The sequence below is a fragment of the Microcaecilia unicolor genome, chromosome 8, assembly GCF_901765095.1.
Source record: "Microcaecilia unicolor chromosome 8, aMicUni1.1, whole genome shotgun sequence".
In the NCBI taxonomy this organism is placed as follows: Eukaryota; Metazoa; Chordata; class Amphibia; order Gymnophiona; family Siphonopidae; genus Microcaecilia; species Microcaecilia unicolor.
In genome coordinates, this window is record NC_044038.1 from 189,049,872 (window position 1) to 189,075,333 (window position 25,462).

At 45.5% G+C, this 25,462-nt stretch overlaps 1 protein-coding gene across 1 annotated transcript in view; it reads left to right on the forward strand.

Annotated features, from left to right (window-relative positions):
* The window catches only part of KIF3B (kinesin family member 3B), a 313,913-nt gene that overhangs the window by 230,573 nt on the left and 57,878 nt on the right, over positions 1-25,462 (forward strand). Inside the window, 1 exon segment of the mRNA XM_030212076.1 lies at positions 1,277-1,455. Coding sequence (XP_030067936.1) covers positions 1,277-1,455 — 179 coding nt within the window.

Here is a 25,462-nt window from a genome sequence, read left to right on the forward strand (position 1 = left end):
TCTCACCCCCTCCACCCCCCCCCCCCCCAAAGTGGTCAGGGTACACCTACTAGTGTTTAGTTTTTTACTCGAGCCTATGAAGAGAAATTTGTTGTCAAAGACCTTTGGAAGGGCTCCTAGATGTTGTTGAATCTCTCTTATGATTTCTGACACATTGCTGTGAGACATTCCATATTTGTAATGTTTCACAGCTTAGCAAGCCATTGGGTGCTCTCTGGCACTCTCATTTCCATCTTCCAAAACACTTTTATAAAATACAACTCTTCCAAATATGATCCATATTCCCTCTCTCACCACACTTTCTCCAACAATTATTCGTTACCCCTGGAAGCATATGTTTCAGACTTGCTGGCATCAGATACTATCAGTATAACACCTTGTTATTATCTTCCTATATATGAAGAGCCCACAAGGCTTGAGCCTCCTCCATCTGTTGCCACTGCTTCTCCTCATAAGCCACCCCAAGTTTCTTCTCCAGTTCTCTTCTGTCAGCTAACCCCCTTGTGAGGAGTCCATTATGTACTTATGCGTTACTTACAGCAGGTTCTTGATACAAATGGTATACTTACACAACTCTACCAAGTAAGAATCTTCTACCTCAATTTTGTGTTCGTTTCCTTGTTACAAAGTAAATGCATAATTTGCATGTAGGTGAGGTGATACATCCCGGAGAGATAAACTGCCATTGCAGCTCCTCAAAATTAATATACCATCCTCCATTATGAGCTGCTCCCCAGAATCAAGATCTTCTGTTTAGATCTCAGCCCTGAAATACGGCTTCATAAGTCCCCTGAGGCATCTGTCCTAGATAACCATTAAATGGCCCACATAGGGTGATGCAATTATAGTTGGGTTTTAAACAGGTTTGGATAAGTTTCTGGAGGAAAAGGAAGACGGGGAAAGTCACTGCTTATCCCTAGAGGTAAGCAGTATGGAATCTTGCTATTTTTTGGGATCCTGTCTTGTACTTGTGACTTCGATCATCTATTGTTGGAATGGGATTCTTGGCTTGATGACCCCAGTATAATAAACAGCAGAGGTGGTCCAGAGAAGAAGACAATCGTAGATTTGCCATATGCAATTTTATAAATTTTATAAATAATAAAATTGTGTGTGGCAAATCTACGATTGTCTTCTCCTTTTCTGGACCACCTCTGCTGTTTGTTTTTGCCTGTGTTGATACTGCAGAGCATTTTCTCCTGGTTTTTTTTTATTGCTTTAATGTGCCAGTATGACAATACTTATGTCCTTTATAATGTGTTTCTTTTCTCTGTAGGCAGAAAATATTGTGCTGCTAGAGCTGGATATGCCAAACAGAACAACCCGAGACTATGAAGGTCCTGCTGTTGCCCCCAAAGTACAGGCTGCACTGGATGCTGCACTTCAGGATGAGGATGACATTCAAGTGGATGCTTCAACGTTTGAGAGTATGACCAATAAGAAATCAAAATCCAGGTAGGTTTGCCCATTTAATAAGGTTAGATATCACACTCACAGAATAGCCATAGAGGTACCTCAAAAAAAGTTTTGCCCCCGCTCAGTAAGAGAGATGACCAGTCAACTGTTAGAGAGTCTTGGCAACCTTTTTTAGCTGTATGAATTAGCTGTGTTGTAACCATTGTATGTGTTGGTAATACTTACTGATCTTTGAAGGAACATCATGATTGTAACTCTAAAAATGACTACCTCTGATGCAGGTGCTTTGCTGAAATACGGCCAGTGCCGGGTCCTTTAATAAACTTTAGATATTAACCCATCTTTGGAGGCCCATTATGCTTTTTTCACTTGGCTTGGTTTCCTGTGCTTTGGACTCACCTGTCCTGTTCAACCTTATTTTATTTACTCATATTTCATTACATACATATGTTGAAACTCAATGCATTGTACAATAAAATCATAATCATAAAACATTAACATTTTAAATGCAACTTCCCCACCTACAGCTCACAAAATCAACAAACAATATATATGAATTCCTAGATCCATTTGTCAGCTGAAAGCCATAGTAAAAAGCCAAGCTTTTACTTGTTTTGTGAATCAGCAGTGATCTGAGAGACCTCTAATTGCATTTGGCACTGAGTGGAAGAACAACATGGAGCCTACAAAGAAAAAAAAACTCTATTGTATGTCTAGTTAACTCTAGATGGGCACTCCTAACTCCAGGAATTTCCATAGATAGTGATGTAGGACACACAGTTCTAGCTGGTCAATAGCAGCTCCAGTGTATTTGACTAATCAGCAGGTCTGATGAAGTACCTTCACAAATCAAAAGAAGTATCTTGATTTGAACATAAAATACTTTCTTCAAGGACAAGCAGGCTTGGTTTATTCTTGCGTATGGATGATGTCATCCATGGTGCCCAGTGCAGTGCACTATCCAGTGTAATATATCTTTAAGAGCTTGCAGCAGCACTCCCACAGTGTGTGCATAAGTGCCTTCCAGCCCGCCTTGTGAGCATGGGACCATTAGTCTCTTTTATCTGTGCTGAGGAAAGAGTGCTTTTGTGCCTTCCCTCACAGTTTTTTTTTTTTGCCCAAAATTGCCTTTTTCCCTCTTTGGGATGCCTTTTTCTTCCTTCCCTTATAGTTTTAATTTCTTTGCCCAGTTTCTAAGTTTTCTTTATTTTTCTTGGGCTCACAAGGCCCTGTTAGGCCTGAGCATCAGCCGTGAGATTTCCCTGTTGTTTTTTGATGATTTGCCCCTTTTGGTATCACCGTAGCGTCGTTTGATTTCACCACGGTTGCTTTCCGTTCCATGTCATTGAAGGTTCCCAGTGGCTTCAAGCACTATGCTCGATGCAGTTGGACCATTTCTGGGGCTGACACTCATTCCTGGTGTATCCAGTGTTTGGGAGCCAGACCATAACTCTACAGCTATATTCTTTGTGTATGCAAAAAAGAACACAGAAATCCAGAGAGGCTGAAAAGGAGATAATTTTTGGAGCCCAGTTCAAATCGTCATCATCGACATCGATGTTGGTGCTGCCACCGGCATCGGGTACATCGGTCCCCATGGCAGCTAGGTCCATATTTGACACCAGAAGTGGACATGCATCAAGAAGGTCTCCACCTGCCTCGTTGCCGACCACTATGCAGGGTCCCTGGTCAGCATTGGACCCAACACCGAGTAGGCATGAGGGTTCTATGACATCCTCATTGGCACCAAGGGGTGGCGATGCTCGGCATCAGGTAAAACTCAAAAGAGCACAAGCATCAATCCCCCTCAACGCATGGTGCTAGGAGCACCAGGGCACTGAGAGATCTGGTACCGGAGAAGCGTTGGCACCGGGAGGAGCGCTCCCCTTCTATCGAGAAAGTTCAGGCGCAGAGGTCTTCATGCAGTCAGGAACAGGTACACAAGTCGACACCGGAGGTTCAGCAGGCTGTGTCTGACCCGACACCCCAGTCTTTTCCAATGTCAACCCTTGATGAGCAGATCTAGGCCATGCTGCAGGAGTACTTGATGGGGATTCTCCAGCAGAGTGCATTGGCATGTGGGGTGCTTGCACCACCACTGCCTCTACCTGTTGCCTCGCAGGGCCCTCAGCTTGCGGTGATGTCTTTGATGCTGGTGTCATGTGTGGTATCGGTGTCAACAGCCTCCTCAACACTGAAGCTTTACTGGAGTTGAGGATGGAGCCTGCATCTAAACGCCCTTCCAGGCATGGACCTAGTTCCTTCTATCCAAGGCAGACTCTGTCTCCGCCTTCACATGTGGAATTCTTTGCTGATACTGATACGACCCCCCCCCCCCCCCCCCGATGAATATCCAAGGTACTTCTCGGAGGAGGAGTCCTATGGTATTCCATCGGACCCCTCCCTACCAGAAGTGAAAGTCTTCACCAGAGAGTCTTTCCGTGCCCGCTTTTGTGAAGGTGATGGCGGCTGCTATCCCAATTCATTTGGAGATGGAGGACAAGCCCAGGGCTGAGATATTCAAGGACCTGGACTACGACTCTTCACCTAGAGAGGCTGTGCCTGTCCTTCACAAGATCCTGCGTGATGTTTAGGTGAAGAACTGGGAGTCTCCTCTTTCTGTCCCTGTTCTCTCCAAGAAGATGGATACCGTGTATCAGATCCAGAGTTCACCAGGATTTAATAAGTCACAGTTCCAGAGACTTTAATTCAGTGCCCCCTGGCAGAGAAGCTCAAACTCTGGACATTTTTGGGCACAAGATGTATCAGGCTCAATGCTCATATTCCATATACTGTCATACCAACTGTACACGAGCCTCTACTTGCGGAACTTGGTGCACAGTATGTCTGATTTGGTCGATTCTATCCCACCAAACCAGGCTAAATCTCTTCGCCAGCTGGCCAAGCAGTAGAAGGCGTGTCATAAATGTTTGGCCAGGGGTGCTTACAATACTTTTGATGTGGCGTCCGGGATTTCTGCTCAAAGTATAGCGATGCGCAGACTCTTTTGGCTGCGTGTCTGGCTGCGTGTCTCTGACTTGGACCCGGCGTTCCAACAGAGGTTGACGCATGCCACGTTCCATGGAGATAATCTTTTTGGAGAGAAGGTGGAGGAGGTTGAGGACTTCATCAAAAAAGCACACTGATACCATCGATAATCTCTCCCGGCGAGCACCTTCTCATCCATGAGGTTTTTGGACAAGTCAAAAAGGGGTCCCTATTACTCACAGAGGCATAAGTACACTCCTTCTTGCCCCCTTCAGCAAGCCCAACCCTAATGTGCTTCTTCACGTCAACAGTGTGCGCCTAAGACCTATCTGACTCCCCAGTTGAAGCAGGGGGTACAAGTTTTTGACTGGCTCCAGCAGAGCATAGCTGCCATACGAGTAACCGTCCTGGATGACCTAATGTGGCGCGGGAGGGGGGGGGGAGAGGAAGGCTCAGATTATTTTTCCCCAAGAAAGGTGACTCCTTGTATCCTCAAAACAGTGAGTTCTTCAAATAGTCTGTCTTGGTACGCCTTGCATTGGCATCAAAGACCACCAAATTGCCCTCAGAAAGCATCTTACTTCAGTTCTCATCACAAAGAAGTACTTGCAGAGGAACTCTCTGCCCTTCTAAAGGCCCATGCGGTCAAACCCATTCTACCAGGGAAAGAATGGAAGGGATTATATTCCAGGTACTTCCTTGTGCCAGAGAAGACAGGGAGGATGTCACATCCTAGACCTAAGGGCCCTGAACAAATTCCTGGTCAAAGAAAAGTTCAGGATGGTTTTCCTGGGCACCCTTCTCCCAATGATTTGGGTTCAAGATTGGTTTTGCTGTCTAGATTTAAAGGATACCTACATGCATATCCTGATACTTCCAGGTCACAGGAGGTATCTTAGATTTTGACTGGGAGCACATCACTTTCAGTACCGTGTGTTGCCATTTGGCCTTGCATCAGGTCCCTAGGGCTTTCACCAAATACAGTGGGGGAAATAAGTATTTGATCCCTTGCTGATTTTGTAAGTTTGCCCACTGACAAAGACATGAGCAGCCCATAATTGAAGGGTAGGTTATTGGTAACAGTGAGAGATAGCACATCACAAATTAAATCCGGAAAATCACATTGTGGAAAGTATATGAATTTATTTGCATTCTGCAGAGGGAAATAAGTATTTGATCCCCCACCAACCAGTAAGAGATCTGGCCCCTACAGACCAGGTAGATGCTCCAAATCAACTCGTTACCTGCATGACAGACAGCTGTCGGCAATGGTCACCTCTATGAAAGACACCTGTCCACAGACTCAGTGAATCAGTCAGACTCTAACCTCTACAAAATGGCCAAGAGCAAGGAGCTGTCTAAGGATGTCAGGGACAAGATCATACACCTGCACAAGGCTGGAATGGGCTACAAAACCATCAGTAAGACGCTGGGCGAGAAGGAGACAACTGTTGGTGCCATAGTAAAAAAATGGAAGAAGTACAAAATGACTGTCAATCGACAAAGATCTGGGGCTCCACGCAAAATCTCACCTTGTGGGGTATCCTTGATCATGAGGAAGGTTAGAAATCAGCCTACAACTACAAGGGGGGAACTTGTCAATGATCTCAAGGCAGCTGGGACCACTGTCACCACGAAAACCATTGGTAACACATTACGACATAACGGATTGCAATCCTGCAGTGCCCGCAAGGTCCCCCTGCTCCGGAAGGCACATGTCACGGCCCGTCTGAAGTTTGCCAGTGAACACCTGGATGATGCCGAGAGTGATTGGGAGAAGGTGCTGTGGTCAGATGAGACAAAAATTGAGCTCTTTGGCATGAACTCAACTCGCCGTGTTTGGAGGAAGAGAAATGCTGCCTATGACCCAAAGAACACCGTCCCCACTGTCAAGCATGGAAGTGGAAATGTTATGTTTTGGGGGTGTTTCTCTGCTAAGGGCACAGGACTACTTCACCGCATCAATGGGAGAATGGATGGGGCCATGTACCGTACAATTCTGAGTGACAACCTCCTTCCCTCCGCCAGGGCCTTAAAAATGGGTCGTGGCTGGGTCTTCCAGCACGACAATGACCCAAAACATACAGCCAAGGCAACAAAGGAGTGGCTCAGGAAGAAGCACATTAGGGTCATGGAGTGGCCTAGCCAGTCACCAGACCTTAATCCCATTGAAAACTTATGGAGGGAGCTGAAGATGCGAGTTGCCAAGCGACAGCCCAGAACTCTTAATGATTTAGAGATGATCTGCAAAGAGGACTGGACCAAAATTACTCCTGACATGTGTGCAAACCTCATCATCAACTACAGAAGACGTCTGACCGCTGTGCTTGCCAACAAGGGTTTTGCCACCAAGTATTAGGTCTTGTTTGCCAGAGGGATTAAATACTTATTTCCCTCTGCAGAATGCAAATAAATTCATATACTTTCCACAATGTGATTTTCCGGATTTAATTTGTGATGTGCTATCTCTCACTGTTACCAATAACCTACCCTTCAATTATGGGCTGCTCATGTCTTTGTCAGTGGGCAAACTTACAAAATCAGCAAGGGATCAAATACTTATTTCCCCCACTGTACCTAGTGGTAGTTGCAGCGTCGCTACACAGACTAGGAGTCCATGTGTTTCCCTACTTGGACAATTGGCTGATGAAGAGCACGTCAAGGCACGGTGCTCAGGAGTCTATGCAGAGAACAGTTTGGGTGCTAGAGCTACTAGGGTTAGTTTTAAATTACTCCCAAGTCCCATCTGCTCCTGGTTCAGCAATTGAAATTCATTGGAGCCCTGCTAGACATGCAGCAAGAGCAAACCTTTCTTCCTGTGCTGAAGGCAGACACTCTAGTTGCACTTGCCACTCAGGTTTCAACCAGCCAGCAAGTCACAGCTCAGCAGATGTTGAGGTTAGTAGGCCACATGGCCTCCGCTGTGCATATCACTCCCTTGGCACGTCTCTGTCGCGTAACGCCTGAGCTCTACCCCTAGCTCTTTTTTCCTGGAGAGTCCATCAGCATTGCCATGTTCACTGTCCTTCTGGTGCTGTATGGTGAAGTTGTACATCTGCAGAGACAGATTCCACCAAAGTAATTTCCCATTCTCTCCTGAGACTCTTTTAAGCCAGACCATTGGATTGTGATCTTTGCAGAGAGTAAAGTCTCGCCCATATTATTATGGTTGCAGTTTCTTAAGGACCCACGCTAAGGCCAGGCATTCTTTATCATAGTGGAATATGCTACCTCTCTGTCCAGGAGCTTGCGGCTCAGATACACAATGGGGTGCTCTTCCCCTTCTGCTGTTCACTTAAGTGAGCACAGCCCCAGTGCCATATGTCAAGACATCGGTCTGTACCACAAATCTTTGCTGGTAGTCCAGTGCAGCTAATACTGGAGCAGTAGCTAATGCAGTCTTTAACATTTGGAAGGCTACTTTCACACTCTGGTGATCAGGAAATGATTCAGGGCAGTTTCTTTTTTGTTAAGTTAGTCAGGGGCTTGGCTATGGTGCTATAGTGAGGCACAAACTTTCTGTAATACCCTACTGTCCCGAGGAAGGCCAGTACTTGCTTTTTGGTTTGGGAGGGTGGGCCAATTTTGTATAGCTTCTACCTTAGCTGGCTCAGGCTTTAACTGTCCACCTCCCACTCTGTGTCCTAAATACTGGACTTCTGCCATTCCCATTTGACAGTTGCTGGGTTTGAGAGTTGGGCGGGATTCCTGAATCCGGTCTGACACTCCACGTAAATGGATCAGGTGGTTATCCCAGGTCTGACTATACACAGCAGTGTCATTAAGATAGGCCCTATCGTGCTCCTGGAGTCCATCCAATAGATGATTGGCCATGCACTGGAACATACCAGGGGCATTTTTCATCCCATACTGCATCACAGTAAATTCATAAAGGCCAAATGGGGTAATAAATGCTGATCGCTCCTGAGCAGCAGCCATTAGGGGAATCTGCCAGTACTCTCGACTGAGGTCCATCGTGGTCAGATACTGGGCACCAGCTAAGTGGTCTAGCAAGTCATACATCATGGGCATCAGATACAGTACATTTATTAAGCTTCCTATAATCCACACAGAAGTGGATCTCAAGAGGAGGAACATGGAGAGGAATACCGGATGAAACTGAAAGAAGCCAAGAGAGAGGTACGTCTGGCGAAGGCGCAAGCGGAAGAACAAATGGCTAGAAATATAAGGAGGGGAGACAAAAACTTCTTCAGGTATATTAGTGAAAGGAGAAAGACTATAAAGGGAATTGTGAGACTAAAAGATACAACGAAACGCTATGTAGAAAATGATGAAGAAAAAGCCAATTTGCTAAATAGATACTTTTGTTCTGTTTTCACTGAAGAAAATCCTGGGGAAGGACCGAGAGGGACTGGCAAAAGTACACCTGAGAATGAGGTGGATAGAGCACCGTTCACGGAAGAGAGTGTGTATCAACAACTTGGAAAGCTAAAGGTGGACAAAGCCATGGGACCGGACGGGATCCACCCCAGAATACTGAGGGAGCTCAGAGAGGTTTTGGCGGGTCCTCTTAAAGATTTGTGTAATAAATCCGTGGAGACGGGAGAGGTTCCGAGGGATTGGAGAACGGCAGAGGTGGTCCCTCTTCACAAAAGTGGTGATAGGGAAGAAGCTGGAAACTACAGGCCGGTAAGCCTCACTTCGGTTATTGGAAAAGTAATGGAAGCGATTCTGAAGGAAAGGATAGTGAATTTCCTGGAAGCCAATAAGTTGCAAGATCCAAGACAACATGGTTTCACCAAAGGGAAATCGTGCCAAACGAATCTCATTTAATTCTTTGACTGGGTGACAGGAGAATTAAATCATGGACGTGCTATGGACGTAATCTACTTAGATTTCAGCAAGGCTTTTGACACGGTTCCCCACAGGAGGCTCTTAAATAAACTAGACGGGCTGAAGATAGGACCCGAAGTGGTAAACTGGATTAGGAACTGGTTGACGGGCAGACGCCAGAGGGTGGTGGTGAATGGAGTTCGCTCGGAGGAGGGAAAGGTGAGTAGTGGAGTGCCTCAGGGATCGGTGCTGGGGCCGATTCTGTTCAATATATTTGTGAGTGACATTGCCGAAGCGTTAGAAGGTAAAGTTTGCCTATTTGCGGATGATACTAAGATCTGTAACAGAGTGGACACCCGGGAGGGAGTGGAAAACATGAAAAAGGATCTGAAGAAGCTAGAAGAATGGTCTAACGTATGGCAATTAAAATTCAATGCGAAGAAATGCAAAGTGATGCACTTAGGGAGTAGAAATCCAAGGGAGACGTATGTGTTAGGCGGGGAGAGTCTGATAGGCACGGACGGGGAGAGGGATCTTGGGGTGATAGTATCTGAAGGCGACGAAACAGTGCGACAAGGCGGTGGCCGTAGCTAGAAGATTGCTAGGCTGTATAGAGAGAGGAGTGACCAGCAGAAGAAAGGAGGTTTTAATGCCCCTGTATAAGACGTTGGTGAGGCCCCACCTGGAGTATTGTGTTCAGTTTTGGAGGCCGTATCTTGCGAAGGATGTTAAAAAAAATGGAAGCGGTGCAAAGAAAAGCTACGAGGATGGTATGGGATTTGCGTTCCAAGACGTATGAAGAGAGACTTGCTGACCTGAACGTGTATACCCTGGAGGAAAGGAGGAACAGGGGTGATATGATACAGACGTTCAAATATTTGAAAGGTATTAATCCGCAAACGAATCTTTTCCGGAGATGGGAAGGCGGTAGAACGAGAGGACATGAAATGAGATTGAAGGGGGGCAGACTCAGGAAAGATGTCAGGAAGTATTTTTTCACGGAGAGGGTGGTGGACGCTTGGAATGCCCTCCCGCGGGAGGTGGTGGAGATGAAAACGGTAACGGAGTTCAAACATGCGTGGGATATGCATAAAGGATTCCTGTGCATAAGGAATGGATCCTCAGAAGCTTAGCTGAAATTGGGTGGCGGAGCAGGTGGGAGGAAGAGGGGTTGGTGGTTGGGAGGCTAGGATAGGGGAGGGCAGACTTATACGGTCTGTACCAGAGCCGATGATGGGAGGCGGGACTGGTGGTTGGGAGGCGGGAAATACTGCTGGGCAGACTTATACGGTCTGTGCCCTGAAAAGGACAGGTACAAATTCAAGGTAAGGTATACATGAGTTTGTCTTGGGCAGACTGGATGGACCATGCAGGTCTTTTTCTGCCGTCATCTACTGTGTTACTATGTAAGTGGGTTGTGCCATCTTTCTTAAGGACAAGAACTACAGGGGATGCCCAAGGACTAAGAGACTTCTTTAGAACACCTAGGGCTAGCATTTCATCAGTCTCCTGCTTCATTTGCTTCTCCACCTCTGCAGATACATTGTGAATAGCCAATGAGTAATTCCTGGTTTAGTAGAAAATACATCAGCATACGTTTGCAGTACTGCTTTTAGTTGCTGTTTCTGGGTGGATGTTAATTGCTTTCCAACTTGTTGTGTAGATCCCTCTTGTAATGCTTCTGCTATGAGATCAGGTATGGGTTCACTATCCTGACACTCCTCTGGTGGGCTACATACAGCTAACACCATGGCTGTACAATCTTCATAAGCCTTTAACATTTTTACATGAAAGGTATGCTGCTTTCTGTCTTGAGAGTCCATAGATATAGTTTGTGTCATTTAGGCACCGTATGACCTTGTAAGGTCCCGCCCAGTTAGCCTAAAGTTTATTCTGATGTACTGGGACTAAAACAAGTAACTACTGGCCATAAGACAACTCTCTGTTTCAGGCTTTATGGTCATACTTGGTCTTTTGTTTAGTCTGGGCTGCCTACAAGTTATCTCTGATAAAGACTATGAGGTCTTCTAACCTTTGCCACATATTGACCACATATTCAATTACAGGGGTGTCAGAGATGTCAACCTTCGCTTCCCAGTGTTCTCTTATTAGGTCAAGGGGTCTTCTCACCCTCCAGCCATAAAGCAGCTTAAATGGGAAGAACCTGGTAGACTACTGGGGTACTTCTCTATATGCAAACAATAGGTAAGGCAAGTATCTTTCCCAGACCCAGTCTCCCGACTCCACAAAAGTCTTTAACATATGCTTTAATGTCCCATTTAATCTCTCCTCCAACCCATTAGTTTTGGGGTGATATTTATATATTTATTTGTAATGCTTATACCCCGCGCTTTCCCACTCACTAGCAGGTTCAGTGCGGCTTACATAGTATATCAGGTTAATAAAGTAACAAAGAGTGGATGCAGCTGTTATATAGTAAGTAATGAGGTGGTCGTTTAGATGTGGATAGATAAGATGGGCAGGAAGAAGGATGGTAAAGGTAGGGGAATGGGAGGAGAGTGTATATTGGGATTAGCGTGTTGTTAAGTATGGTAGAATGTATAGGGAGGGTAGGAAGAGGGCTTGTGTTAGAAAGGGTTAAATAGGGAGCATATTCCAGGTTCAGTCTTCATAGTCTGATCCGGGTAGCGTAGATGAACTCATAGTCTAAGTCAAGTCATTTGTGTAGGCTTGCTTGAAGAGGTAAGTTTTTAGCAGCTTCCAGAAAGGTAGATGGTCATTGACTGTTTGAATGGATCTTGGTAAGGCATTCCATAATTGGCTGCCTATGACGGAGAAGTTGAATGCGCAGTAAGTTTTGTACTTAAGTCCTTTGCAATTGGGGATATGTAAGTTGAGATAAGTTCGAGAAGATTTTGAGTTGTTCCTGGCTGGAAGGTCAATCAGATTGTACATGTAACCTGGGGCTTCTCCGTAGATAATCTTGTGAATCAGGGTGTGAACGAAGTAAATTCGTTGAGTAATAGGGAGCCAATGAAGCTTTTCACGGAAAGGTATTGCGCTTTCAAAACGCGACTTACCAAAATTAAGTCTGGCTGCTGTGTTCTGGGCAGTTTGAAGTTTTTTCAGGATTTGGGTCTTGGGTGCTACAGACAGATTTTGCTCCACAGCATTTTGGATCAGCTCACACATACATTGTGCCCCTTGATCTGAGAGTAGTTCTCTTTGATATCCTACCCAGGAAAATATTTCTAGCTGCGCAGTGGCAAATTTCTTTGTATCTGTTAAGGATAAGGCTACTGCTTCAGGATGCTAGGTAGCAAAGTCCACCACTGTCAGTATATATCTTATATTTCAACGTTTTTTTTATTGAAAACAGTATGCAAAGTTACAAACGACATATGTTTCAACAGTTACATCGCATAAAATGATACCAACATATTCAACACAAAGCAGTCCGAACTTACTGCCTTCAACTTATTTCTTATTCCCTTACCTACCCCCTCCCCTTTTAGCCCTATCTTCTCCTCCCTTCCCGCCCCCCAATTGCACCCCTAAACCCTCCCCCCCCCCAGCCTTCCCCCTCCCTACTCCCCACCTCGCTCCCCACCCCCTTCCTATGGAAAACTCTTAACAGTCCAAAGGAGAAAATAGCCTCACTTCCCTTTATCAACATACCATTCACAACACATTGAGTACAAAGCTCTTGCCCTTGGCCGATAATGTATCTATATATGTCCCCCAAACCTTTAAGAAGTGAATTTTACGTTTTGGGGATCCTTTAGATTCTCTTGCCTCCCACATCATCAACTGGTGGACAAGATTTCGCCAATGCCAAAATTCTGGAGCTGCCTCTGATGTCCAATACTGCAATATACATTTCCTTGCCAACAGGCACAACTTACGAAATAACAAGGTATCCTCTGATGAATTCTCTCTGAATGAACCATGCAAATCTAATAACATTTGAAGAGATGTTCCCACTACCTTGTCAGTATATATCTTTTCCAAGTCCAGCTAGGGACAGCTAGAGACCCCACTATGTCCAATGCTATCCCTAGCTCAAGATGGCGACAGGTAAGGAGCTCAGGTAAAGAGCTCCTCAGGTCGATAACAAACAGACCTACCTGGACCATCCAACGCCGTAAAAGACCGGTCCGGAGTGAACCAAAACCAACCAGAGCAATCGGAACAGCAGAAATTGCGAAGCGGCACTGCTGAGCCCGAAACCGACGGAGGAGATCTGCCTGCGGTGCCACGAGGCTGCGCCGCATCTTAACTGAACGGGACCAAAGGCCTAGCTGAAGTGCCCAGATCGACATGTGCAAGCCGAGCTGGAACTGGATGGCAACAGAACAAAACGTCCCACAGTAAGTTCCGTGCCTGGGGAGGACAGTGGGGTCTGGAGACGGCATAGGGGGCCGCCGAAACAGCGGACCGGGTATCGGTGAGATCGACTGATCACCCAGGGGGAGAGAAAGGGCAGGCGAGCCTGTTCCCGCGGGACGCCAGCGAGGAGAACGGAGATCGATCGCGGCCTAGCCTGCTTCATGCGGACACACCCGGCGCTTTCCCACACTGCCCCAACCCACCACCCCATTCTGGGACTGCCTACCCGGGCACTGGAAGCTCCGGGTAACAGCCAGTACCGAGCGGAATACTCGGCGCCCCCCAGCCTGCCGCTGCTGCCAAGAAGCCGCATGGAGCAGCCGGAAACGAGCGGAGAACTCGGCACAATGTCGACCTAGCGCTCCATCTGGTGCCTCTCACCAAAGTGCCGGGCCGACTCTCCTGCTGACCCAAGAGCCGGATTGAAACCCGAGTGACCCCGAGAGACACGAGACTGACTGGGAGGGCCTGCCTACCTCGCGGCCGCGACCAGCCCCCGATCAGTCCCCTGACTTGAAGGACTCTAACTGGACCGGAACGGACCAGAGCAACACCAGAGCCCCACTGAACCCGATTAAAAGACCACAGAAAAACCGGAGGCCCTCGTGGAAGCGCGCCCATGGCTGGGGCAATGCAAAAGAGGACGGGCTGCTGATCAGAGGCTGCGGAGCAAAACAGCACAACCGTAATAAATAAATAAAATAAAATTAACTACTGCTTGGCTTAAATGCATGCACTACTCTAGGCATGATTCAAATGTCCAAACTCTGCTTTGCTTTGCTTTGCTGCTTTAAATAGGAACTAATAGCATGCACCGCTTTAAAATGGATCCAGAAGCTCACACTCTGCTGCAAATGCTTTAGATGGAGGGCAATTGAATCCAATGCCAATAATTTAAATACAGTTGCCTCACCACGCTTTAAAGGGGTAGGGATCAGCTTCGCCCTATTATTGCTAATAGCCTGATTTAAATTGCCTGTTAGCTTACTCTGATTCCCAGACAAATGAACCACCTTGCACAAGATGCAACAACTACAGATACACGCTTGCCTTGATCTGATCACAAACTAGCATGATCAACAGGAACAATTGCCAAGTCTAACGTATATGTAAGCTGACTAGCTGCGAATTGTTGCCAAGCTTTGAAATGTTGCTAAACTTAAATGCAAATGTAAGCTATGAATAGTTGCCTAGCTTGAATTGTCGCTAAGCTTAAATGCAAATGTAAGCAGTGAATTGTTACTAAGCTTTGAATTGTTGCTAAGCTTAAATGCATATGTAAACTTTCCCTTGCTTTGAATTGTAGCCAAGCTCAAATGCAAATGTAGACTTTGAACTGCCTAGCCTAAATGCAAATGGAAGCTTGATTCGTTTGAATGTAAACCAGCTGAACGTTTGCCACAGCGCCTTAGACATAGACATGTACACCAGCATAACACTCCTAACCATCCACTGTCTCTCCTTACTCTTATACACACACACAACCTACAACCAAAACAACACCAACACCACTGCCCGCAAACCACACAACACTCACATAAACACAATGCCCACCCTAAAGAACATCCATAACAACTCACCCACAATACAACAATCCTATGTACAACCGATCAACAACCTACCAAACCAAAAACAAAACAACCAACCAAACGGAACAATCTCTGGATATGAATACCGCCGACTAACAGATGAAAACAACAACAATAACAAATTCAACCACCGAAGAAACAGACAACTAATAAAAATAAGCACATCGAACCTCCACATGGAACCATACCACTCAATCCAACTAGGATATATCAATGCAAGATCAGCAGTAAGCAACTCAGTAGATATACTAGACTGGATCACCACAGATAAATTAGACCTTTTATTCATCACAGAAACCTGGTTCCATAGCCCTACAGATCCCGCCATCTTAGAAACATGCCCACCAGAATACAAAATCAACCACTGGACAAGAAATGGGAAAAAAAGAGGAGGCGGAATAGCTATTATCTACAAACCCGAATTCACCATCACAATCACGGGCGCATCTACCTCGCCACAACTCGAAATAGCATCGACTAGAATTAATCATCCAAACCTAATAGGGCATCTTAACACCATCCTATTCTACAGGCCACCAGGAAAATGGCAAGACTCCCAAGCACAACTCATGGATTTCATCTCGAATTCCTGCATGTCTGCCTCAAACATCCTCATACTAGGAGACATCAACCTACACCTAGAAGATGACACCTCACCAAGCACACGAGAATGCAAAGAATTCCTAAAACTCTGGGACTTACAAGTACCCAATACGCAACCAACACACAAAAAAGGACACATACTTGATATCATAACAAATAAATTCGAACCGGATTCAACCATCACAATTACTGACACAAGATGGACACCTACGTTATGGTCAGACCACCACAAAGCAAATGTCTCTCTCTGCTGGCGAAAAACACACATAAACACAAGCAATAAACAGGAGCGAACAACATACACAACGAGAGGAAAAATAGACCCCACAATATTCTGGCAACAGATCTACCAGAACGAATGGCCAACAAACGCTGACACCATCCAATTCCTCCAAGAATGGGACGATCAATGTACAACAACACTAGACAAAATCGCCCCAACCCAAACCAGAACATCACACAGGAAAAAAACAAATCCATGGTTCACCGAAGAGCTGAAAAAACTTAAAACACAAGTCAGGAAACTAGAACGAGAATGGAACAAAAAGAAAGATGAACAAACACTAAACGCATGGAAACTACTTCGGAGAAAATACAAATACACCATAAAACAGACCAAAAGACTACATTACAAAACAATAATAGGACCAAACTACAAAGACACACATAAACTCTTCAACCTTGTGAATAAACTGTTAGACACCACACCAGCTACAAACAACGACAAAGATATACCAGATGTGGACAACTTTGCGAAATACTTCCGAGGAGAAAATTATACAACTAAGACTCAAAATACCCGCAAGCCCTATAGAGCACGCCACACTCTTAGATTGTCTTGACCCAGAAGAAGGAACATACCCTGCAGACAGAACATGGACCGAATTCGAAACACTATCAGAAGACCTCATCTCTGAAACTCTCAAAAAATATGCCAAATCCCACTGCAAACTAGACACATGCCCAAACTACCTCATGAAATCTGCTCCCCAACAATTCATAATAGACCTAACAAGCCATGTAAACTTCATGCTACAGAATGGACTATTCCCAAAAGAAAAAGGAAAAATCCTACTCACCCCAATTCCTAAAGATACAAAGAAATGCATGAGTGAAATAACCAACTACAGGCCAGTAGCCTCCATACCACTAATAACCAAAATAACTGAAGGAATGGTAACCAAACAACTTACAAACTATCTAAACAAACACTCAATACTGCATGATGCCCAATCAGGATTTCGGTCGAATCATAGCACAGAGACAGTATTAGTCACCCTTATGACTAGATTTAAGCAAATAATTGCAACTGGCAACAATATACTCCTCCTACAATTTGACATGTCAAGTGCCTTCGATATGGTTGACCACGGAATCCTACTACACATACTCGAATACTTTGGCATTGGAGGTAATGTCCTGAATTGGTTTGAAGGGTTCCTAACCCAACGTTCGTATCAAGTCACATCAAATTCGACCACGTCTAAAGCATGGACACCTGAATGTGGAGTTCCACAGGGATCACCTCTCTCACCAACCATCTTCAACCTAATGATGATCCCGCTGGCAAAACTCCTATCAAACCATAACCTCAACCCATATATATACGCTGATGATGTGACAATATACATCCCCTTCAAACAAGACATTAACGAAATCCTCAACGAAATCAATCAAAGTCTACACATCATGAACACATGGGCAGATGCATTCCGTCTGAAATTAAACGCAGAAAAAACTCAATGCCTAATACTCACCTCCCAATACAACACAAAAGAATTCACAGCTATAAACACACCAAACCTGAACCTTCAAATCTCAGAAACGCTAAAGATCCTTGGAGTCACTATCGACCGCCACCTAACGCTCGACATTCATGCTAACAACACAACTAAAAAGATGTTCTACAGCATGTGGAAACTTAAAAGGATAAGACCATACTTCCCAAGATCCGTCTTTCGCAGCCTAGTACAATCCCTCGTGCTCAGCCATCTGGATTACTGCAACTCACTATACGCAGGTTGCAAAGAACAAACACTGAGAAAACTTCAAACAGCTCAGAATACGGCAGCTAGACTCATCTTTGGAAAGCCAAAATATGAGAGTGCAAAACCATTATGAGAGAAACTACACTGGCTTCCACTAAAGGAACGCATCACTTTTAAAGTATGCACATTAGTCCACAAAATCATTCACGGCAAAGCCCCAGCCTACATGTCTGAGTTAATAGACCTACCACCCAGAAACGCAAAAAGATCATCCCGAACCTTCTTAAACCTCCACTTCCCCAATTGCAAAGGCGTGAAATACAAAACGCTACATGCATCAACCTTTTCTTACATGAGCACGCAGTATTGGAATACACTGCCACGCAACTTAAGAACAATCAACGAGCAAGCTTCCTTCCGCAGATCATTGAAGACTCATCTTTTCGACAAGATTTACGGAAAGAACCAAAACACATAAAGTCCATACCTACGATTCACGAATGCATCACAAATTCACCTCGGAAATCTCATTCCTGTAATATCACATCATTCATACCCTCAATCACAGAAAGATATATATCATATGTCTCTATGCCTTCTTATCGCCCTCTAAGCTCCCATTGTTTCCTCCCAATGTTTCAATGTTTGTGCTCCATTGTTACACTCCCAACGACACCTCAATTGTTTCGCATAATTATGCAAAATGTAATCCATAACCAATCTGTTACAAATTGTATTTCCAACATTTAACTCATATTGAGGCTCATTTTCAAAGCACTTAGCCTCCCAAAGTTCCATAGAAACCTATGGAACTTAGCCTCCCAAAGTGCTTTGAAAATATGCCTCATTGTAAGCCACACTGAACCCGCAATGAGGTGGGAAAATGTGGGATACAAATGCAATAAATAAATAAATAAATGGCTCACTGAAAATGTTTCAGAGGTGCTCGGGGGTGATCTTGGGTCTTACCTAGTCTCTGGAACACATCACAGGTTCTACAATAGCCAGCTATGGCTCGAGATACTCCCGGCCAGTAGACGTTCTGTGTCAGTCTGGGGTGTGTGCATGTAACTCCCTGATGACCTGCTAGTGGAATGTCATGTGCAATCTGCAGGAGTTGTTCTCTGTATGCTTTGAGCACTTTAAGTTGTCTGCTTGCTGTCCAGGGCTTGTTACAATCAACAGGAAAAGTCTCTCTGTACCAGTGGCGTAGCCAGACTGCCAATTTTGGATGGGCCTGAACCCAAAGTGGGTGGGCACAAAATTTTCTCTCTACCCCCCTCCCCCAGCAAAATGTAGTCACGCTAATCAGATGCATTTGTCACACAGGGTAAAGTGCTGCTTTTCAGTGCATCAGATTTCAGAAAATTTATTTAATAGCCTAACACCCTTTTCAATGAGCTTTCAGAGGCCAAAACCTCCTGCCTCAGGTCAGTATAATGCTGTTACGGTATCCTCGCCTGACCTAAGGAAGGAAGTATTGGTCTCTGAAACTTCATTAACACAGGTACCATATTACTTTATCCTAAATTAAAAATAAAATTATTTTCTTTACCTTTCTTGTATGGCCATTTACTTTTTCTCATTGTGTCGCTCCCAGTCTCTAGATTCTGCTTTCCTTCGTTTTCGCTTAACTCTTCTGCCACGGTTTCCTGGCCATTTCTCATTTTTCTCTCCTTTTTCTTTGCTTTCTTCAATATTTTTCTGCCTCTCTCTCTCTGTCTTAATTCATTCTTACTATCCATTCTTTAATTTCCTTCATCTACTTATGGCTTTTCATCTTTTTCTCACCCTTGTTCTCCCCATGCCCCTTCCTCTTATTCTCCAGTCTTTCACTACTCTCCTTTTCCATCCAGCAGCTCTCTTCTTTCTCTCCCCATCATTCCAGTCTCCCCTCTCTCTCCCCATCCTTCCAGTAGTCTCCCCTCTTTCTTTCTGCATCCTTCCGTCCAGTGTCACCTCTTTCTCCCTACCCTTCCATCCAGCGTCTTCCCTCTTTCTCTCCCCATCCTTCCATCCATCTATCCTCTCTCCTGATCCTTCCATCTAATGTCTCTCTCCCTCTTTCTAACCAGTGTCTCTGTATCACTCTACCCTTTTCTGTTCAGTGTCCCTTCTCTCTCCACATCCTTCCAGTCTCTCCCCTTTCTCTCCCCATCCTTCCATCCAGAGTCTCTCTCCCCATCCATCCGTTTTCCCTCTTTCTCTCCCCATCCTTCCATCTGTTTTCTATCTTTTCTCCCCATCCTTCCATGTTTTCCCTCTTTCTCCCCATCCTTCCATGTTTTCCCTCATTCTCTGCCATCCTTCCGTTTTCCCTCTTTTCTCCCCATCCTTCCAAGTTTTCCCTCTTTCTCCCCATCCTTCCATGTTTTCCCTCATTCTCTGCCATCCTTCCATCTGTTTCCCTCTTTTCTCCCCATCCTTCCATGTTTTCCCTCATTCTCCCCATCCTTCCATGTTTCCCTCTTTCTCCCCATCCTTCCATGTTTTCCCTCATTCTCTGCCATCCTTCCATCTGTTTTCCCTCTTTTCTCCCCATCCTTCCATGTTTTCCCTCTTTCTCCCCATCCTTCCATGTTTTCCCTCTTTCTCCCCATCCTTCCATGTTTTCCCTCTTTTCTTCGACGAGGCCCGCCCTGCATGCCAGCGCCAGCCCCCATTGCCGGCCACTGCTGCTTTTCCTGTTGAGCAGCAGGGCCGGCGCTACAAAAAAGAAGAAGCGCTAACGGCGCTAAGGACGAGAAATGTTAAAAAAAAAAAAAAAACGCGGCACCGGCAGGCACTGTCTCGGCAGCCTTAAGGCATTGGCTGCTGAGGCATTGGCTGCTGGCTCCTCCCGTCTGCGAGCCAGCATGTCTCTATCCTATATCAGTATCCATAGCTGGAAGGGTCTCTGCTGGTGACTGTTAAATCAAGGTCAACAGTCTGATCAATAAGTGTGTCAGATAAGTTAGGCTGTCCCATAATCACAATCCAGTTACCTCAAGAACTGGTGCTGCTGGAAGCACTGGAGCACTACCTCCTATTGCTTGGTCAGCTGGTTTCACCTCGATGGCCTCAGGAACTGGAGAGATAGTATCTGCTAGTTCCGATTGTTGGGTCACCCGTGCCTAATTTCGGGTCACCATGGCAGAAATGTTGATTCCGCTATCAAGGGTAATGTTTATTGGACCCATGTCGGTTCCACACAGCATTAGTACCAGCATGTTCTTCATTATTGCTACTTCTCTGTATCCAGGCTTGGTACCCCAATCCAGGTATACTCAAGCAGTGAGTACAATCCATTGGCTAACACTTTATCTGCAGTGCACCCTGGTAGAATAGCATCTTCTGGCACCAGCTTTGGTCGTAATAATAAGGTCATGCTAGAGCCAATGTTCACAAGCCCAGTTATCTGGGTCTGATTCACAGTTACTGGGGTGCGATAGTGTTGTGGTAACCCATCTGCTTCCTTGCTTGATGAATGACCAGTTACATTTGGTGTTGCGGCTGCTGTATAGGTCTCTTCCATGGGGCTGGAACTACCCACGAAAGCTGCCAACTTTGGGCAATCCATTTAGAAATGACTGGTACGCTCACACTGGTAACAAGGAAGGTTTGCTGTTTATCTCCAAGGTTGCAGGAATATTCAACTTAGGGCCCTGACTGCCCTTAAATCTTGGCTGTTGCAGATATGGATGACTTCTCTTCACAACCAGGGATGGTTAGACACAAAGATGTTCGCCAACAGCTGCCTTCTCTGGAGTATGAGGCTGGTGATCTTGAACTTGCTCCCTCACCTCCAGACAACAGTGCTATAGAAACTGTTCCAGGACCATCAGGTTTTGACAATCTTCCAGGGTTTTAACCTCAGATCCTTTGAGCCACCAATGGTGCTGGTATCATAGCTGGATCACAAACTCATTGTAGGTATCATCTGCCCCCTTTTGCAAAATCTGAAACGTTCATCTGCAGGTCTCAGGGGTAATGGCATAACGGTTCAACACAGCTTTGCGCACCCCCTCAAACTGGGAGCATGTCTCTGTGGACGGTCCTTGGAATGCCTTGAGTGCTGTACCAGTGAACTTTCATCCCAAATAGCGCACCCATTCTTTGTCAGAAACCTCATTGAGGCGGCAAATTTTCTGAAAGGCAGTTAGATATCCATCAGTGTCATCTCAGGTATCATCAAACTGTGCAAGGGACTTGGGCCCGATCCGGGTTGCATATCCTACCTCTGGCATTGGTGCAGAGAATGAGCTGGAACTTTGGATACGAGCCATTTCCAGCTGGAATTCACGCTTTTCGTGCCACAGCTGGAATTCATCCTTTTCACACTGCTGTTCCTGCTCCTCTTGCCGCTGTTGCTCTGTTTGTTCCTCTTTTCGCTGTCACTCTACCATGTAGATCTGCCAGATTTCAGTTGGTGAGTCATCTGGCCCTGCCAACTCGTGGGCCTCTGCCCACAAGGAATCTGATCTCCCCTAGGAATTTAACTTCAAACAGGCAGGTCCAGCAGCTTCTCCTCATATCATCCTGTTGCCACCATGTTAGGTCAGGCATATCAAGTGTCTGTCAGCCGCCCTCAGTTGTCATCAGCATGCTGCTAATCTCCTAACACTACCTCCAAAAATCTGAGCAGGGAAGGGGAGCCTGTTGCTGTTGCACTCGTTCATTGTGCTCTGTGTCTGGAGGTTACAGATCAGAAAAACCCACTGAACCAGTCAGTGGATGTGACCTTCACCCCATGCGGTGAGCCTGACAATCCCACTTCTGCCACAAAAAGAAGTGGTCTGTCACGTAATGCTTGGGTTAACCCTGTGGCCACCTGGAGGGTCCTACCCAGTACTGCCCAGGCCTGCCTGCACTGGTGCATCCCTCTACCCACCTGCTGGGTCCCGCTTGCCTCTGGGTAAGTCTCCCACCTGTAAATTATTTCCCTGGTGGTTTCTAGGAACACTGGGGTCACAATCCTGGGGCCCCACAGTTCCTAGAAAACACTCACAGACCCAGATCACAAACTGCAAGGATTCTAAGTCAATACAGGATAACAGAGCTAACAAACTAATAGGTTTATTATCACAAAATAGAACAGTGAACGGTAAAATTGGTAAGCAACAAACATTAATAGGTAAAATAGCAAGGATTCAGTATTAAAACTAACTCAACACTTTTTTACTAGGAAAAGAAACTGCTCACAAGAATTGAACAGGGTCTCAGTTAAGAGGTCTACCCCATCCACACTCTCACTCAGACTGGAGAATTCCAGCACCTTCAGGGTTAGATCTTGGGCTTCAGGGCCAATCAGGATACAGAGCATTAGCCCTAAGGGTTTTTGACCAATAGTATTGTTGGTTACTCTCCCCCTCAGGTTTTTTTTTTCTCTTTTTCATTGGGAAGATGTGTGACAAAACAGTGGGTTTATGAGCCTATGAACTGTATTGCATTGCTGATGACATGTATTTCTCCTGGTTGTTTTGCTGCTGATATTTGTTTCTCCTGGTTGTCCAGCAGATGGCGTTTTGTTTTGTTTTTAAAGCTGTACCAGAAGTCATAGTTTTCTTTTTCCCGCCTAACTGTGAGGTGATTAGTTAGTCTCAGTTTGGAAATAGAGGGAGACGGACCTCTCTACTGAGATCCTGTGATCAATTATATTCTGTAACTTGTGAGCAGCTATATTTCCTGAACTTCCCAGGCACTATTCAGGTAGTGATAAAATGTTTAGATAGCTTATAATTAATTCTATTTCAGTTACCTGTTATTGTGTGCTGATTTCCCCATCTGTTTTATAGTTCACTGTTCAATATTTTTATGAAAATAAACATAATTGTTTATTCGCTCTGCTTCTCTGGACTAAGAATCATGGTAGTTAGTGGTTTGGGTCTGTGGGTGCTTTCAGGGAATTGTAGGACCCCTGGGAGTGTGTTCCCAGTAACCTAGAATTCACTGGGGAATAATTTGAGAGCGGGAGACTCGCCCAGAGGTGGTTGCAACCCAGTCGGTGGGAGGAGGGTGACCTGAGCTGTGCTGAGGACAGACCCTCTAGGTGGCTACAGGGTTAGCCCCAGGCAGGTGACTAGGCATTTTGTCACAGTAAGCTAAAAGGAAAACAGACCTCTGCTACAGCTATTCTGCTGGCCAAACAGGGAAAATATCATGAAAGGGAAAAAGTCATAAGGCAACATTACAAATCACAAACATGAAAGCCCCCTGTTTCACCAGTCTCCATATGTGAACTGCTTAGCGAACCCTAGCTTCCCAGTGGTATCAAGCCTCTGGGAATCTAGTGGATGTCATACAACTGACCCCAGAGTTGCTTCAGTCACTCCTTTGGTTGACAATTTGATCCGTAAGTACATAAGTATTGCTATACTGGGACAGACTGAAGGTCCATCAAGCCCAGCATCCTGTTTCCAGTAGTGGCCAATCCAGGTTACAAATACCTGGCAAGATCCCAAAAAAGTACAAAATATTTTATGCTGCTTATCCCTGAAATATACAGTGGATTTTCCCCAAGCTCACTTTATGTTTCAATCATTTTTATTCAAAAATTAAAGAAGAAAAGTTAACATCATCATGTATGAACGTCTGATATTTTCCCCCAATGTGGCTAAACTAACACATAGTACTTCTACCCCAACAAATAGGACTTAACCTTCCCTCCCCCAAGTCCATTTTAATAATGGTCTATGGACTTTTCCTTTAGGAAGCCATCCAAACCTTTTTTTAAACCTGCTAAGCTAACCGCCTTAACCACATTCTTTGGCAACGAATTCCAGGGTTTAATTACACGTTGAGTGAAGAAACTTTTTCTACTACTACTACTACTTAACATTTCTGGAGTGCTACTAGGGTTACGCAGCGTTGTACAGTTTAACAAAGAAGGACAGTCCCTGCTCAAAGGAGCTTACAATCTAAAGGACGAAATGCCAAGTTGGGGCAGTCTAGATTTCCTGAATAGAGGTAAAGTGGTTAGATGCCGAAGGCGACATTGAAGAGGTGGGCTTTGAGTAAGGATTTGAAGATGGGCAGGGAGGGGGCCTGGCGTATGGGCTCAGGGAGTTTATTCCAAGCATGGGGTGAGGCGAGGCAGAAAGGGCGGAGCCTGGAGTTGGCGGTGGTGGAGAAAGGTACTGAAAGGAGGGATCTGTCTTGAGAGCGGAGGTTACGGGTAGGAACGTAAGGGGAGATGAGGGTAGAGAGGTAAGTAGGGGCTGCAGATCAAGTGCATTTGTAGGTTAGTAGGAGAAGCTTGAACTGTATGCGGTACCTGATCGGAAGCCAGTGAAGTGACTTGAGGAGAGGGGTGGTATAAGTATATCGGTCCAGGTGGAAGATAAGACGTGCAGCAGAGTTCTGAACGGACTGAAGGGGGGATAGATGGCTAAGTGGGAGGCCAGTGAGGAGTAGGTTGCAGTAGTCAAGGCGAGAGGTAATGAGAGAGTGGATGAGAGTTCGGGTGGTGTGCTCAGAGAGGAAAGGGCGAATTTTGCTAATGTTATAGAGGAAGAAGCGACAGGTCTTGGCTATCTGCTGGATATGCACAGAGAAGGAGAGGGAGGAGTCGAAGATGACTCCGAGTTTGCGGGCAGATGAGGCGGGGACGATGAGGGTGTTATCAACTGAGATGGAGAGTGGAGGGAGAGGAGAAGTGGGTTTGGGAGGGAAGACAATAAGCTCTGTCTTGGCCATGTTCAGTTTCAGGTGGCGGTTGGACATCCAGGCAGCAATGTCGGATAAGCAGGCTGATAC